Here is a 17131-nt window from a genome sequence, read left to right on the forward strand (position 1 = left end):
ATGGATTACTTATGCATCTCCCTGCACAATCTCCTCATTGTAAACATTAGCGCTCGTTCCCCTGATGGAATCCCTGGGTTTTCTGCAAGTCCTTAAAATAGAGTTGGTTTTTTTTCTTTGCTTGCAGACAAATGTTCTCATGGTGGCAGTTAGTGTGGGTTAAAGAGAAGGTAAATGACCAATTGTATTATGCGTGTATACATGCAGTGCCCTCCACAATTAGTCACACCCTTGATAAAGATTGATGAGCTAAAAAAAAAAAAAGGTCAGTTGAAATAAACACAGGCAATGAGCCATATTGCATTCTTTAAAAAATGTGAAAAATATGTTCTTGTATGTATAATACAATTGTTCAAAGAAAGGGGCTTTTTAAACTAGTAATAATTTTACTTCCCAAAAAGATAGACGTCAAAATTATTGCCACCCCTGTTTTCAATATTTTGTGCACTGTTCCTTTGCAAGAATAAAGCTTCTATGCTGTTTTATGAGATTAAAATATGGAGGGTCTTTTTAGGAAATTATGACTTGTTCTCCGAGCAGTTGTATTTGTATAACATTATATCATTTTCCTGTTTATTTGAGCATAAAATATAACTAATTTCCTGATTGTTTATTTTGTGCAGCCTTTTTTGCCAAGGTTGCCAATAATTTTGGAGGTCACTGTTTGTAGACCGGTAAAATAAATATTGTCTTACGCTCTTATGAATATTAGGGGAAACATCTTAATCTCCTGAGGATTATAGGCGTTGAACTATGACTGAAGTTTCCTCGCTTCTCTGTCAGTGCAGACCTTAGACGTGATTTGCACAGTGGACACCAGTGAGTGGTGTGAGGTGTTCTGCAGACTTCTGCAGGGATTTGCTGCTTTGAGCAAGCTTGCGGATATTGTGTTACCTTCCTCTGTCTGTCGGCCCGCTGGCTGTGTGCTGTGTGTGTTTGTGGGGGTGGGGGGGGGGGTGAGGTGGGAGCGGCGTGCTTTTACATGCGTGCAGATCTCAAAGTGTGGGCGTTTCCTCCCAGTCTCCCAAAATAAGCCGTCCCGCGTGCTGGGGACTGAATTTAACGCAGATGGCGTGGCGTTAAATTAAAGGGCTGGTGGGGAACCACGGACGGCCATCTTTGTACTCTACTGCAGGGGCAGAGTCATGTGGGAGACGCCCGAGGATGAGCACGTCCTGTGTGTGTGTGTGTGTGTGTGTGTGAGCCTGCTGTCTGTGTGTGTGCGTGTGTGCGTGTGTGTGTGAGCCTGCTGCGTGTGTGTGTGTCTGTGTGAGAGCCTGCTGTCTGTGTGTGTGCGTGTGTGTGTATGTGTGTGAGAGCCTGCTGTGTGTGTGTGTGTCTGTGTGTGTGAGCCTGCTGTGTGTGTGCGCGCGTGTGTGTGTGTCTGTGAGAGCCTGCTGTGTGTGTGTGTGTGTATGAGCCTGCTGCGTGTGTCTGTGTGTGAGCCTGCTGTGTGTGTGTGTGTGTGTGTGTGTGTGTATATGAGCCTTCTGCGTGTGTCTGTGTCTGTGTGTGAGCCTGCTGTGTGTGTGTGTGTCTTTGTGTGAGCCTTCTGTGTGTGTGTGCACGCATGTGTGTGTGTGTCTTTGTGTGAGCCTGCTGTGTGTGTCTGTGTGTGTGTGTGTGATTGTGTGAGCCTGCTATGCATATGTGTCATTGTGAGCGTTGTGTGTGTTTGTGTGAGGTTGTGAGCCTCCCGTGTTTGTGTATCATTGTGTAGCCTCTTTTGCTTGTGTGTTATTGCTTAGCCTGCTGTGTTTGTGCATTTGTGTGTTATTGCTTAGCCTCCCGTGTTTGTGTGTCGTTGCGTAGCGAAGGGGCAAGCCCGCTCCTCTTCCTCAGCAGCAGCCGCCGTTGCAGTCGCAGCAGCAGCAGCAGCAGCAGCAGCAGCAGCAAGGCAGAAAGTTCCACCGCACGCTGCCCAAAGATCAGGCCCAGCTGCTCTCGCTTCAGCACGACCACAGGCACAAGCAGCGGGAGCCCCAGAAGGCCACTAGCGCCGCGCCTAGCTGCCCGGCAAATAGCCAGCGCAAAGCGGTAAAAAACCCCCAGCCGCCTCCCTGCCCCCCCGCCCCCCCTGCCCCCCTGCCCCCAGCCGCCTCACCACCCCCCTGCCCCCCTGCCCCTCCCCCCCTCCTCGTCCCCCTCCTGCTGCCATTTACACCTTCTGTTCCTCCTCTTGCTGTCTGTCTGTTGCCTTGTTACCACTGACCTGCCTCGGTTGTAGGTCAAGTGAAACCGCTGACCCGCTGTGTTGCCCAATGCTAGGTGTAAAGCAAGCCCGAGAGAGAGAGTCGAGAGGAAGTAGGCATAGCCTATTCCCGTCATAACTCTAAATTAGGTCAGCGGTGTTGAAGTACCATCGTCAGAATGTGACTTAGCGTTTTTATTTTCCTCCCCAATTTGGAATCGCTGTGCGCCTAAAGTTACTCCACTGCCACTCAGGCCTTGAAAGCAGTGCTCACAGTAAACTGCTCAGTCTTACAGAGTTTATATGAGTCCACCCTGGCCAGAGTGGACTGATATAAACTCTGTTAGAGCTGAAATGTTGTTGGGCATTTTACTGTGCAGCAGCTGAAGGGTGTATGCAGCTCTCTACAAAACCAGTCACTATTTTAAACTCTATACTCCACAAAGTACCGCAGGGTAGAACTAGGGACACTTGAGGGAGATGCATATCTCTGGCTAATAATAGCCCGTGGGTACCTGGTGTGTTACTGGGAGAGAAGCTAATGTAGCGAGCGGTACAATGAAGGAACCCTGGCAAGCTTAGACGCGGCTGATAGGACCTGCCAGGACGAGGCTAATAGCTTCGCGCCGCCGCAGGCTAGTCGGTTGATAGCGTAGCCAAGGGCAACGAGGCTCTGCCCTTGCTGTCTGAGGCGCTGTTTGGCCCTCGAACAGGGTCATTCTGGCAAGTGCTTTACACGAGGAAACAGTCCCCCCCCCCCACCCTCCCTCCCCCCATCGCACTGTCCGCTGGACCCATTTTCAGGATGAACTGCGTCGTTTACCCTGATGTTTTTATCGTGGCCCTTTCCGAGACAGCAAGATCAACAGCGGAAGCGTCAGGATTTCTTCCCCCACCGTAGGCTAGTCGGCAAATCTGCAGATGTCAGCAGGAGAGAGCCGGCTTGCTCATTTATTTACCGCCATCGCGGAGGCGGTGTAGGCCCGACCAAAACAAGTCGCCGGATCGGCGGCCGAAGGGAAAATGGCCATATTTGGTCATGCCGGAGTAGCAGGCATACGTTGAAGGCTGGTCATGGTCAACACGACATTGTTCACTCTTTTCTGGTAATGCGTAAGCCTTTGTGGCGCAATTAAATTGAGCACGGTGGAGTCCAGCGTTCTCACTCTCATTTTGAAATAGTGGAAACAGACACACACACGCGCACATGCACACATACTCTCTCACACAAACACACACACACACACACACACACGGTGTGTTCCCGTTTCAGTTCTATGAATCTGGGAAGTTGTCAGCCCGTTGGGTGAATGAGCCCGGTGCTGAACCCTCTGCCACTGTCCCTGTCACTCAGATGGATGACAGGGGGAAAATGGCCGATGGCTATCTGTCCAACCTGAACCGCCTGGCCGCCGGGCTCCCTCTGCACGTCCAGTCCAGGCTGGGCTCCGGGAGCAACTCCAGCCCCTGCACACCCGCCCTGCAGAGGGCCGCGGTGCACCAGGTAAATAAATCCCCACCGTCACAAGTGTCCGTCTCACTTCAGTTCCGCCACCTGTTCCACCAGTGTACAAAGGGGCCATACATGGAAATTAGCACAAGGTAAAATCCGCACAGACATTAGAGAACATTTCTTCACTCAGAGAGTAGGGACTGTGTGGAATAGGTTATGAGTTTGTGTAGTAGAGGCAGAAACTGTGAGGGTTTTCAAGACCAGGCTTGATATGGTGCTAGATGCTATCTAGTTTTTAGGTGAATGGTGAGTAGTAGGTACCCTTAGTGGTAGGAAAATGGCGAGCATTTTTTTGCTTATTGACCTATTCCCGTCATGATGTCATGTCATGTCATGTTATGTTACATGTTCCTGCATCACCTCAGCACTCCTCTCCAAATTCAATCTGGCATTTGAAGCTTTATAACCTTTTAATGAGAGAAAATGACAAACTATAAATAATGTGTTAGCAACAAAATAATCTTGTCTTTCAGTATTTAAATTGAGCTTAGTTTCTGTATATTCTGACCTCACCAACCTTGTTTGGTATTAGAGGGTTTTGTGATCGCTAAATGATTAATGTGTAATCTGTGTTTGGAGGAGCTGAATGTCTGCGATAAAGAGGGCATTATCAAACTTTGTGCACCTTCTCCATTCTGCGTCGCTGACTCAGTGCTTAATTAAAGTCAGGCTTGATGCAGTGCGCTGGAGGACATGGCTGAGCTAGGCTGCGAGATACTAAACACACAGAAGTGTGTTTGAGCACTTTTTTGCAGTCCTGCCTCCTGTGATAAAATGGGGTATCAGTAGGCACATCAGTGGGGTCACCAGGTTCCTGTTGTTACACAAACTCTTTTGCGGTATTATCGCTTAGTCACATGGTTATCAGTGCCAGCAGCAGCAGCTTCCCTGAGAACTACAGAACCTTCCGGAAACTCGTGCCCTCTCATCAAGCATGTGCCCCACACTTTGGCCTTGTGAAGGGCATTAGTCAGCCCATCATAAAAATCTGGTCCCTCCCAATCTGTCTGTCTTCTCACCCTGGAGACTCATTTCGCCTTCCTCTTTTCCATCCTCTTCTATTCTTCTATTTTTTTACTTCTCCTCCTCTTCCTTCTTCCCCTCCTCCTCCTCCTCCTCCTCCTCCTCCTTCTTCTTCTTCTTCTGTTTTTGTCATACTGTTGAAATTCAGAAAAGGCCTGAATAAGTAAAGTAATGGATGGGAAGAGAATAAAATCATTTAATCAAGGTGTCAGGTCACCCTGTGTCCACAGTGCTGAATATGTTTTAAACTGAGCCATGGTATAACTGTAGAATGGTAAATGGAAATGTGGGTGTGTGTGTGTGTGTGTTTATGTATGTGTTCGTACGTGTGTTTGTGTGTGTGTATGTGTGTCTGTGTTTATGTGTGTGCGTGTTTGTGTGTGTGTGTATATGTGTGTGTGTGTCTGTGTTTATGTATGTGTTCATGCGTGTGTTTGTGTGTGTGTATGTATGTGTGTCTGGGTCTGTGTCTGTGTTTATGTGTGTGTGCGTGCGTGCGTGTATATGTGTGTGTGTGTGTGTGTGTGTGTGGATGCATTGATGTGTCCGTGAGCGTGTGCAGGCGCATGTGTTACTTTGCTTTACTGTGCGCTCACACATCTTCTGTGTGTGTGTTTGCTCTGTTTCAGAACGCCAACCTTCGGTCCAGTAGGGAGTCCCACCACAGCAGCTCCCTGTCGGACATGGCCACCTCGCCCGTGTCCCCCACCGCGGACGACGTCTTCTGGGACGTCTTCCCCAGCCCGGAGGAGCGCCCCCCCAAGGTAGCGCAGAGTTAACGTGGGGAAGTCTCACGCCGTGCGTGCTTTCGTACTCTGTTCTTGAGTTGAAGTTGTAAGTTTGCGATTATTTTATTGTCGATACGTACAGAGTTGCTTAAATTTCAGTGACAACCAAAGGAGGGAACTTCAGGACGGAGGAACTTTAGGATGGAGGAACGTGGCGGTTTGCCGTGAGCCCCCCTTTGCTGTAGGCCTTAGCTGTGCTCAGAGTACAGTCATAATGATGGAAGTCACAGAACCAGAAAATCTTGCCAGTTCATTTGATGTTCAGTCTGCAGTGAAGTGCAATCGGTGCCCATGGAGCTGCAGTTAGGCGGCGGTCTGTTAAAAGAATAATAAACACATGATCGTTATAGTGATGTAAATAGATCATTAAGCCCAGTCTTTAATTTGTAGTGTAACGGTCGTGAAATGCTTTGGTGTATAACGCAGTGAATGTGTATTTGTTACTGTCCCATGTTTTCACAAACCCGGGCTGCACAGTACTTGTTTCCCCGCCAGCAGCTGCCTCTAACTCCCACACTTTCTGGGTCATTCACCAAGTCCCCATGCTGCGATGTCGCTGGGCATGATTCTAGCGCTGCGAGACTAGAGATGCAGGAAGTGAGCATCATTTTTGGTGTGTGCGTGTTTGTGTGTGTGTGTGTGTGTGAGTGTGTGTGTGCGTGCATCCGGGTTCACACCTCGTGTCTGCGGTGTGTGTATGTGTGCACTTTGCACGCGTACTGAAGTGTGTGTGTGCAGTGCATATGTGTGCATGTGTTGTTGTTGTTGTTGTTGTGGTGAGGGTGGCGTGGTGCGGGCATGCGTTTCCTTAATTCTGAGGGTGTGTGCCGTTTCTCACCACGCCACACAGGGAAGTGGACTCCTTGGCACAACGAGATATTGGGAAGTGCCCTTGGGGTTCATGTGGCGGTCGACATTGTGTCGGGTCCCATGTGTTTTTTAATGCCACTGACGAGGGATGGTCTCCAAAGAGAAACATCCGTCTGTATGAAAACAATACAACCCCCCCCCCCCCACCTCCTCAAGGAAGGGCCAGTTGTTTTTTAAAAGGCCTAGATTTGTGTTAACTGGCTGCTCAGTTCCCCCATAGATCTTAGCCCTTCAGGCTGCTGTGAGAGCTCAGATATGTGATCAGAATGCTCTTAACTGAACGCTCTGTTAATGCTGAGGTCACAATCACTACTGGCGCTTGAAATCAGTGGTGTTCTAGAACACTGCTTTAGAATTTTTAAGAAGAAAAAATTATTGCGAAAGACCTACTCATCAAAAAGATGCTTCAACTGAAGAAGTGGAAAAAAAACATCCCCTCCTTTTTTAACACAGTTTCCAGTAAGCCCTGTAGAGGTGGTTGTGAGGAGGGTATTTTAAGAGCCAGTTCCTCTTTCGTTGGGTGGAGTCTTCCTTCCCTCTGGGGCAGAGATGACACATCAGCACAGGCACCTAAAACCGAAAGCTTGGCACCCAAAACTGAGAAGCGAGAGAACCACCCATCGCTCAAGGTGATTCAGATCCGCACACTTTTAAAACGAGCTGGCCAGTTTCATCAATGTGTTCCTTCCTTCCATCTCAAAAATAAAAGAACACCAGGGCCCGGTCTTTTATTTTTCTGGGGAACACAGAAACCGTTCCACCGCGCGGAATCACTCATTAGGAGATTTCACAACATTTTACTACATTTTCACACCTCCACTTATTTTTGTTCTGAGAGAAGGACGCCACCATTCTATCTCTTAGCAATAATCTTTTCATTTGTCGTTTAACATGGCTACTACATTATAGGGTTTTTCTGGGCACATTTGTTTTGAAGAATAAATCACTCTGAAGTTAGCTTGCAATCATTCCACAGCATCTGCATCTTAAGTGAGAGGTGTTTTGAGAAGCAATTTTCTTTGAAAAGTTTTTTTTTTTCTTGCAAAGGAGCAGATGCCTAGCGTCTCCTCAACTTCTGAAAATCTCTTTTTTTTTTCCTTCAAGGTTCCAGAACGTACGACGTCAAAGTTTTACTGTAAAGAACTGCTGAGTCACCACAGGACAGCGTCGAGGTGGGTTCGTCTTTGTTTTGTACCCCAGGAAGGTGTCACGTCACAGTGCGTTTAATGTGCGTTTAACGCTGACTGTCACTGTGGGAAGAGCTGTTACTGTAAGCAGCAGAACACACACGCCACCGTTTCCTTTCATTACCTGCTGAACGAGAGCGCTCAGAAGCAGAGTGCTGTGCTCTCGATACCACACTGCCTCCACTGGTGGCAGACAGCATGTGCATTCCCGCTCGCCTCGCTGTTGAGTATTCCTCATTTTGCCGTTCTGTGGTCTTCCCGCTCGTCTCCAGTGGGTTTCCTTCGTCCCCGGTGGAGAAGTTGGGCAAGCCCCTCCCCTCACTGAGCAGCTCCTCTGGCGGCTCACAGTCAGGTTAGTGTTCTGTCCAGAGCCAGGCCTGGTGAGTCATCCTCTTCCTCCTCCTCTTCCTCTCTCTGGTCTCCTTCCCCTTTCCTCTCAACCTTTCATCCTCTCTCTCTCTCTCTGTTTTTGTTTTCTTTCTTCCTGCCCCCACCCTCCCCTTCCTCACCGTCTTCCTCACCTTACTCTCCTCTTTGTCATTTTCCTCTTTCCTGTCCTCTCTCTCTCCTCCAGCTCCTTTTAGGAACTCAGTGGTGACACCCCGTTTTATGCCGGCACAATTACCGTGATTTATACGAGAGCGTTTTTGCGCTCGAAAACAATGCTCCCACTCATTTTCAAAAAAAAAAAAAAAAAAACGTTAAACCTAATCAGTTCTGTTTATTGTCTTCTTACATTACAGACATTTGAACTCTTATCAGGCGCTACCTTTTCATAGCATTTTACATTGTATCTTTACGCTGGATATACGAGCAAAGCGGTTAAGTACCTTTCAAGGGTACACGCAGTGTCTTACCGATGACCTCGCCTTTGTAAGCGCAGTTCTACCACTGTCACTCGTCAGATTATAGCTCATATTTCAGGTGGTGCTCGTGATCAATGCTGTCCAATGTAAAATGTGTAGTCATTATTAAACCATTCAGTTGCTCAAATTAACAGCTTTTGTGTTTGTGCACACTGGCTGTTTAGAAATGGGATAATGGGCTGCTGTGCACGGGTACCTTAAATGCAGAATGTTTTTGCGGGCTGAGTGCGAGAGTTTCGCAGGCTGAGAGCGGCGTGTTTGTGGGTGCGTGGGAGCGGGCGAAGGCGTATGGGGGCTAAAGGCCGAGCCCCTGTGGTCGGATGGGTGTGGAAAATACGATACAGTTAATGGGTGCGACGCGGTGTGGTTTAGAAAATTGTCAACCGTCGCTTTTGTTTTTTTACCGAACATGCACTTCTCTTTACTTCAGAGGTGTGTGTGTTTGTCTTTTTAAGGACACTGTCCTCTATCCTCCCAGGCTTGTGTGACTTTCAATGAGTAGCAGGTTTCTGTTAGCACGTCTGAGGAGAGCCCCAGCTAAAGGACCACCAGCCGATGCGCGACGTTTCGGAAAAGCAAAGCCAGTCTTGGACGCGGCGCGTATATCCTTACATCCCCTTGCCTTTTCAGTTTTAGTCTCTCTCTCGCTCTCTCTGTCGTTCAGTCGCGGGGAATGTCTCGAGCGAGCTTCGGCTCTGGAGGATCTTGCGAAAAAGGTCAGGAACGGACACAGTAAATTGGATTTAAGGGCTGAGTCGTTAGCCGTGCTAAAAAAACCGCAGCTCCGGCTGCAGAGAAAACACACACTGGCTGTGTCCTCACGCGCTTTAGATCACACCTCTGAGCCCTGGCCCCCGAACGGGATTAGCTATTGACCGCGTCATTTAGGAAACGGCCCTGGCACGGACCCGGGGAATGAAGCACTGCCTTCAGCCTTCGTATCTTTCTAATGCGTTTTTTGAGGGGGGGGGGCGGGGGAGGGCAGCGTTTCGGACCTTCCCTGACCGACCCGTGACTGAGGCGGGGGGGCGTGTGCGTGCGCCTGTTTTCGTCCCTGTTTGGGGGGTGGGGGGGGGGGGGCGTGACGTGGCAGCAGAGTTGGCAGGACTTACGGAGTTTCTTGTTTCTCTCTCTCTTCTCCCTCAGGATTCTGTAAGATCGAGAGTCCCCTGTTGCCGTGCCGACAGCAGCCGTGCAGACAGCCGCAGGAGCGCTCTCCGCTGTCCCCCCTCCAGCACCCGGTACGTTCCGCTGTCCGTCCGCCATCTTACGCCTCAGATTTAAATCCTTACTTCCTCCCAACCTGTGATCTCACAGTCTGTACAGAGAGCAAGCCCTGTGAGCGAGGCTGAGCTGTTTGTGATCGGTGACGCATCAGGAAAGGTGTTTGGTTTGAGTTGGGCCCGCACCGCACACAAGCGGCCATCTTGGGGCACAGAAATTTGCTGATAAGCTCAAGAGGCTTGTTTTACTGGCAGACATTTCTGAAATGCTTTGCATGAAAGATGTTCAGCAGTTCACTGTAATAATAAATAACTTATTTTTTAAAAGTTTGCTGGAGCAGTCATGCGCGCTTTCTTATCTGTAATTCTGTCCCGATGTTTTGCATGGCTGTTTGTCAGCACGGGTGTTGTGTACACGTTATTTGAGTGGGTGATGAAGTGTTTGTAAAAATCTTTTTCGTAAGTAATGGCTCAATTTTTGTTTGATTTGTTTTGGTAAAGATGTGATATTGAATTTTCGGGAGGAACTCCAGCTGAGCTGTAAATGCTGAATAATGTGATTTGTTGTGAATGGGACTTTTGGTCGGGATCAGGTGCACGCATTTCCCCAAAAATAAAGGAAGTTGTGTCTGCTTATTCCCCCCCCCCCCCCATTTCAGAGGGAGAGGGCAACTAGGCCAGAACGTCAATTCCAGGCCTGATCTGCCCCATTTAAAGCCACAGGGGTCATTTACCATTAATTCATTCATATGTATGCGCTATCCAAGAGAAATGCATGTCTTCATCATGTATCGAGTTTTGGAATTTTTAACAATACACCGAGTAAAGCAGTGGTAACCCAACACTGTTCCTGGAGATCTACCATCCTGTAGGGTTTTCACTCTAACCCTAACAAAGCGCACCTCATCCAGCAGCTAGATATTTTTGGTGGATGGTAGACGTCCAGGGAAGGAACAGGGTTGGTTACCACGGTAGCAGAGCGTATAACCCCAGTGCCACCCGGCCAGGCCCTTTGGTGTCGAACGCGTGACGCGGCGACTTCGATTCACCCCAAACCTTCGTCCCTTCCGCAGGGCTTTGGCCTCTCTCCCGGGCCCAAGTCGAACCCGAGCTCGTTCCTGAAGGCCACGGAGTACTCCTCCTCCAGCGACGAGCCAGGGAGCAGCGACGAGGAGGAGAGGAACCGGTGAGTTTCGCCCCCGTCCCGCCCCGCCCCGCCCCGCCCCGTCCCACCGGAGCCCTCCGCTGTTCCCCTCGCCGATTGTGCTGAGGCCGCCGTTTATCCCAGAATCCATCAGTCCTCCTGTCAGCGCTGGCTTTCGAAGCCACGCCGGGCCTTAACTGGCCGAGTGCAGATGAACCACGGAGAAATGCTGCGGCAGAATCCCTGGGATTCGTTATCGAGCACTTAACTTGACATTTTGCATAAAAACGTAACGTCGGATGAATTAAACGATCGCCATTCAGTGAACCTTTTCAGCGAAATTCAGCAGATTAATATTCCAATAGGAATCTGCATGCGTGCTCGTTTTTTCCTCTCTGCGACTCGTGCCTGTGCGAAAACGATTGCTGATAATTATGAATCCGGACTACCGTCCGACATTGATCCACTGAATGGCTGGCCTTTCCTCGTAACATTTGGAACCTGACTTGTAAAGGGAACCAAAGGAAAATCTGAATGTCCTGACTGTGTCTGTGGGCAGTTTAAAAAACATACACACAGTAAAATGTTCAGTGTTAAATCAGCCCTTGCAGAGTACATATCATGCGGTCCCTATTGGACTCATTATGTACTCTGCTAGAGTTGATGCAATACTGGACATTTCACTGTGCACCCATGAACTTGCAGTTGTTCTCCAAACAGAAACATGGAGGAACTGAGGTGGAAGGTCTCGTGATGAGCAGTTAGGGACTGATCTTCCTGTCTCCTGACCCTGCCCTCTGTCTCTGTCCTCCAGGCCTGTGGATAACAGGAAGGGGGGGAAGTTTTTCAAAGCGGCCCCCGATGGAATCGTCCTTCAGCCCCACTGCAGTCTGAACCAGCAGCAGGTAAGGGTGGCCCCGCCCGCCTGCCCCAGGGGGGAGGGGGGCGTACCTCCATTAACACACCGCACGCCCCCCGCACACCACCACAGCATGCAGCCACTCTGAGTCATCGCTGCGCAATACGGACACTAGAGGGCGCCACCTGCGCATGTAAATGCGCTGCGGAGAGCTGTTCGGACTCAGGCCAGAGCCTGGGAGAGCTCTCGCTTCTGTACCCACAGTTGCTCCCGCGAAAAGAATTTGGCGGCTTTTTTGCGCGACGCTTCTGTAAGGATGCCCGACCGGCTGCCAGCCGCCGTGTTCCGTCGCCGAAAAACACGAAAAGCAACGGCGAGACTCGCCCCAGCGCCGCGGCCCTTACGAAAGTGTCCCTGTAGGGCGGAGCCCAGGCGCTGTGCTCCGGGTGAACGGGGTAAAGAGCGCGCGCGTCCCGCCCCGTCCCGTCCCGTCCCGTCCCGTCCCGTCCCGCAGCGGCTCAGCCTGCGCTCTCTGTTCTTCTCGTCCACGCAGCGTGCGGCGGGCTCTAAGGCCGGCCGCCAGCCGAGGCCCCCCGGCTCAGAATCCAGTCAGAATTACCTTCTCCCTGATCTCCTACAGAAGAGCCCCCCCTTCGAGACCCACGGATGGCTCCCCCGGGACGCCCTGTACCCCCAGACCCCTCCCGGCCGCACCCCTGACCTGGACGTGAGTTCTGAAGCACACAGCCCCCCCCCCCTCCCCCCCCCGGTCCACTGTGTGGGAGAACAGCAGTTTTTAATGTTAGGGTTCTATGTTCCAAAATGAAATACTGCAGTACAATTTGTGTTCAGAGAGTACTATGGAGACTCAGCAAGGGATTTTCTTAAAGGAATCTTTTTGATTTAAAATGTGTCTGTTTTTATGAACTTAGCCCCATATGCCTTTTTAGAAGTTATTGAGCATTTCCTGGGAACAGTATAAAATAATAACGTGGACAGACACATATATTTACTGAAACTAAGATCGTAGTCCTCTGCTGATGTTTGAAAGAGTAGTGCTTGCAAATATATTTTACTTGCAGTGTTAGAGTGGCTTTGTTTAAAAAGAAACTTCATGGTTTTATTCATGTGGTCGAATAAAGCAGGGGAGTGCTTACTTCATTGTTCTCCACTAGAGGGCGCTGATGTACTGACATCGGCCCTGATGAGTCGCACATCATTAAAGTGCAAAATACGTATTTACTGTAAGTGTGGAACTGACTTTGCTGCCAAAAGTCTATGATTGTTTTTTATCTGAAGTTTGTGGTTATTTATGCCTGTCGTTGCAGAAACCGGTGAATGGGCAGGTGGGAAAGAAGAGCTCCTCTTCCTCCTCTTCCTCATTCACGACCTTCATCGACCCACGCCTGCTGCAGATATCTCCTCCTCCAAGCCCAATGGACCAGAGTCCCAGTGAGTACCCTGCCGTAGGGTCGCCAGACATCCCGATTAAATCAGGACAGCCCCCATTTCTAAGCATTCGTCCTGACAAAGGTACCGCTGGGACGCAGTGTGTCACAATAATTGGACAGAATGTACCCAAAGTTTTGACTTAAAAGTTCCCCCGTGGTCTGCGATCACAAACCCCCCCTCCCCTCCTCCCCCCCAACCCCCGTCTGCAACTGTGTTCACCGAAATCTCCATCCCTGTTTAATGTGGTTGTCCCAATTTTATCCCCTTCCAAACTGGTCACCCTACACTGCAACACTTTAAGTTGTGAGGTCACAAATACATTCTAACTCTGATGTCACAATCACTGCTGGTAACTGAAAGCAGCAGTGGATTTCTAGAACGCTGACCTTGAATTCTGAAAAATATATTCCCTACTCTTGAAAGGGTTAAAGGATGTCTGGTGATTCATGGTCTCATGTATCCGAGTCATGTCAGTCTGTAAGAATTGTGTCCATTTGCAGTTTTTAAGATTTTTGTTTAGACAGCTGTCTTTATCATCTGTTTGGCTGTCTATTTGGCCATTCATTTATTTCTCTATGTGGCTTTGCATATTTATCTACATGTTTATGTACCTTGATACTGATGTGGGTTACCTACTAATAGTTTGGATTTCTGACCATCTTGTCTATCTGGCCTGTATGTTTATTCCCGTATTCTGCTTCCACTGAGTATCTTGAATATCAGGTGTGAAAAATCCAGGTTGAGAAAGTAAAAATAGTTCCAGTCACATGCATTTGCTAATTACCACGATTCTTCAGCCAGGAGGTATAACTAATTAGAGAAATCAGCTGGCCAAGTTCATTATTATTATTATTATTAATTACATTTATATAGCACTTTTCCAAATGCTCAAAGTGCTTTACAGTGAAGGGGAACTCACCTCACCCACCACCAATGTGTAGCACCCACCTGGGTGATGCACGGCAGCCATTTTGCGCCAGAACGCTCACCACACATTAGCGAAGGTGGAGAGGGAGAGAACATTTATTTAGCCAATTAAATCTGGGGATGATTTTTTGTGGCAAGTTTGCGAGAGCCAGATCTGGGATTTGGCCAGGACACCGGGTGGAAGAAACACATGGAGGGACTTTTGTATTCTGACCCCGGGACTTTCCACCTCTGGTGAATATTCCCCTCGCGTTGGAATGCGATATGATGTCAGAACGTTAACGCTCTCGGCATTCCCTCCTCCTCCACCGCCCTCAGCTGGCTGTAAACCAGAGCCCGTCCGGAGGGAGAACCACAGGAAGGGGTCCGTGGTCAACGTCAACCCCACCAACATCCGGCCCCAGAGCGACACTCCCGAGATCCGCAAGTACAAGAAGAAGTTCAACGCCGAGATCCTGTGTGCCGGCCTGTGGGGTGAGCGCAGGGAGGGCGGGGCACTGTCTGTGACAGAATTACATGTGACACACACACGCAAGCAGTGATGACGGCTTCCCGTTCTACTCACGCCGAAGAGATAGCAGTGGCCTGGAATGCCGTGTGGACAGTGGCCCTTTGTTATAATGCAGTTTAGAGTTGATTGGATTTACATCCTGCTGTTCAGCCTGTCCCCTGATGACAGGAGCGATATGGGCTTACACGGGTGTGCTGTGCAGGCAGTCGCTCAATGCTTCATCTGTCCTCCGTTCCTCTATATTTAAGAGCCACTGATTGATCATATCTCAGTGAACATTTTTGTAGTGAAGTTGGTGAAACGTTGTCTAGGCATTCAGGCGAAATCCCAGCTACATTTGGCTGATAAGTGAATGCCTTCTAGCCTACTAGGCCACCATATTCTGTAAATTTGGAAGGTGTGCCCAAGAAGGAAAAAGGTTTGGAACCGCTGGTATAGAGGAGTCATGGTGAGTCATGGTTCCTTGCGCTAACACTCGGCATTGACCTTTGAACCCAGGGGTGAACCTGCTGGTGGGCACGGAGAACGGGCTGTGGCTGCTGGACCGCAGCGGGCAGGGCAAGGTGTACCCGCTCATCAGCAGGAGGCGCTTCCAGCAGATGGACGTCCTGGAGGGGCTCAACGTCCTCATCACTATCTCAGGTGAGGGGGAACAGTGCTCACTATTATCTCAGGTAAGGGGGGGGACAGTGCTCACTATTATCTCAGGTAAGGGGGGACAGTGCTCACTATTATCTCAGGTAAGGGGGGGGACAGTGCTCATTATTATCTCAGGTAAGGCGAGACAGCTCTCATCACTATCTCAGGTGAGGGGGAACAGTGCTCACTATTATCTCAGGTGAGGGGAAACAGTGCTCACTATTATCTCAGGTAAGGCGAGACAGCTCTCATCACTATCTCAGGTGAGGGGGGGGACAGTGCTCACTATTATCTCAGGTAAGGCGAGACAGCTCTCATCACTATCTCAGGTGAGGAGGGGGAACAGTGCTCACTATTATCTCAGGTAAGGCGAGACAGCTCTCATCACTATCTCAGGTGAGGGGGAACAGTGCTCACTATTATCTCAGGTAAGGCGAGACAGCACTTATTACTGTCTCAGGTGAGGCGAGACAACACTTATTACTGTCTCAGGTGAGGTGAGACAGTTCACTCCGCTTTATATCAGAACCGGAGAGGATAAGTGCACATCGCCTGTGAACGCTCTCCCTCCCTAGTAATAACAGGGCAGGATAAACAGATCATCGCCTATGCGGAGAATAAAGGTTTGCCATCTGTGTTAAATCATCAGCACTGTCTGCAGTTCAAACCTGGAGACTGGACGTGATCATCTCAGGTTAAAACGGAAGCATCGACACTCATAACTGCTGAAGAGCTGTTATATCAGGAATCTTCGTTTCTATGTCAATGGTGATTTTGAGACGTGGTTTCCAGAGGTGGAAAATCCAGGTTCAGAAAGTAAAAGTCCTCCTCAGTGTTTTGTTCCAACCACCTGGATTCGCTATTTAGCACAGTTCTTCAGCCAAGAGGTAGAACTAGTTAGTAGAATCAGCTGGCTGAGTTAATGGGTGGAAGAAATACATGGCAGGACTTTTACTTTCTGACCCCGAAGGCAAAAATAATAATAATAATAATAATAATCAGGTCAGTGCTGGGGTTGTGTATGAGGATGGAACTTCTCCAGCTGTGGAGTCAGAGGAGGAAATACATGCCTTTAGGGGCCAGTTCAGTATCAAATCATATCACATCACTTGACCTTGTCTGTGGTAATTCAAAAGGAGGATTTTGTCAGGAGTGTTATGAGAGATAGTACTTTTCAAACCACGCAGAAATAGATAAGCTGCATATCAGTGCAGTTTTATTTGAGGATGTGCAGTTGTGTGTCTTTATCTTCCTTTCCCCATTCAAGAGCAGGTACCGGCTTGATAAAGGCATTAAACCCGTCGAATGAGAGCGCAGAACCGAGAGGATCGTCTATCCGTTCAGCCTCACCTTGTTACCCAGCTAACTGTGATGATTTTTTCCCCCAGGTAAAAAGAACAAGCTGCGGCTGTACTACCTGTCCTGGCTCCGGAACAAGATCCTGCGGAACGACCCGGAAGTGGAGAAGAGGCAGGGCTGGACGTCCGTGGGGGACCTGGAGGGCTGCGTGCATTACAAAGTCGGTACGTGCTGACCGTTCGGCGCGAGAAGCGATCGCAAGCGACGAACGCGTCGAAGTGTGATAAATCCGTCATTTATGGGAGCGGTGTCTCCTGGAAACGTCATACTGTACCGTTGCCTAGCAGCTGTTTGCGAAACGGCAACCCCACCCTCACCCCACACACACAGTCTGTAGCAAAGGCAAGCTGTAGCCGTATGTGCATGTTAATTCTATAAATAAATGCAAAAGCGTAACCACAATGCATAGTACATACATAAATATAGTGATAAATATGGAACTGGTGAGTAGGCTGCATAAATGAAGGTTGAGGGTTGCGGGCTGTGTGTGTGTGTGCATGTGTGTGTGTGTGTGTGTGTGTGTGAGTGTGTGTGTGTGTGTGTGTGTGTGTGTGTGTGTGTGTTATTACTAGCCACATT

At 49.3% G+C, this 17131-nt stretch overlaps 1 protein-coding gene across 6 annotated transcripts in view; it reads left to right on the forward strand.

Moving 5' to 3' along the window:
* The window catches only part of si:zfos-2326c3.2 (mitogen-activated protein kinase kinase kinase kinase 4), a 39939-nt gene that overhangs the window by 11072 nt on the left and 11736 nt on the right, over positions 1 to 17131 (forward strand). For 2 of the 6 annotated variants that reach the window (XM_064329386.1, XM_064329387.1), the window contains exons 10-22: positions 1813 to 2037; positions 3546 to 3695; positions 5357 to 5491; positions 7490 to 7557; positions 7845 to 7924; positions 9585 to 9679; positions 10735 to 10847; positions 11620 to 11710; positions 12218 to 12391; positions 12993 to 13116; positions 14362 to 14517; positions 15053 to 15196; positions 16582 to 16716. In XM_064329386.1, the coding sequence (XP_064185456.1) occupies positions 1813 to 2037; positions 3546 to 3695; positions 5357 to 5491; positions 7490 to 7557; positions 7845 to 7924; positions 9585 to 9679; positions 10735 to 10847; positions 11620 to 11710; positions 12218 to 12391; positions 12993 to 13116; positions 14362 to 14517; positions 15053 to 15196; positions 16582 to 16716 (1690 nt within the window). Of the gene's footprint in view, positions 1 to 1812; positions 2038 to 3464; positions 3696 to 5356; positions 5492 to 7489; positions 7558 to 7844; positions 7925 to 9584; positions 9680 to 10734; positions 10848 to 11619; positions 11711 to 12217; positions 12392 to 12992; positions 13117 to 14361; positions 14518 to 15052; positions 15197 to 16581; positions 16717 to 17131 lie in introns of all 6 variants that reach the window. The other 4 variants (XM_064329389.1, XM_064329390.1, XM_064329391.1 and 1 more) reach the window with 4 other exon arrangements.

This window comes from Anguilla rostrata, chromosome 3 (assembly GCF_018555375.3).
Source record: "Anguilla rostrata isolate EN2019 chromosome 3, ASM1855537v3, whole genome shotgun sequence".
Classification (NCBI taxonomy): Eukaryota; Metazoa; Chordata; class Actinopteri; order Anguilliformes; family Anguillidae; genus Anguilla; species Anguilla rostrata.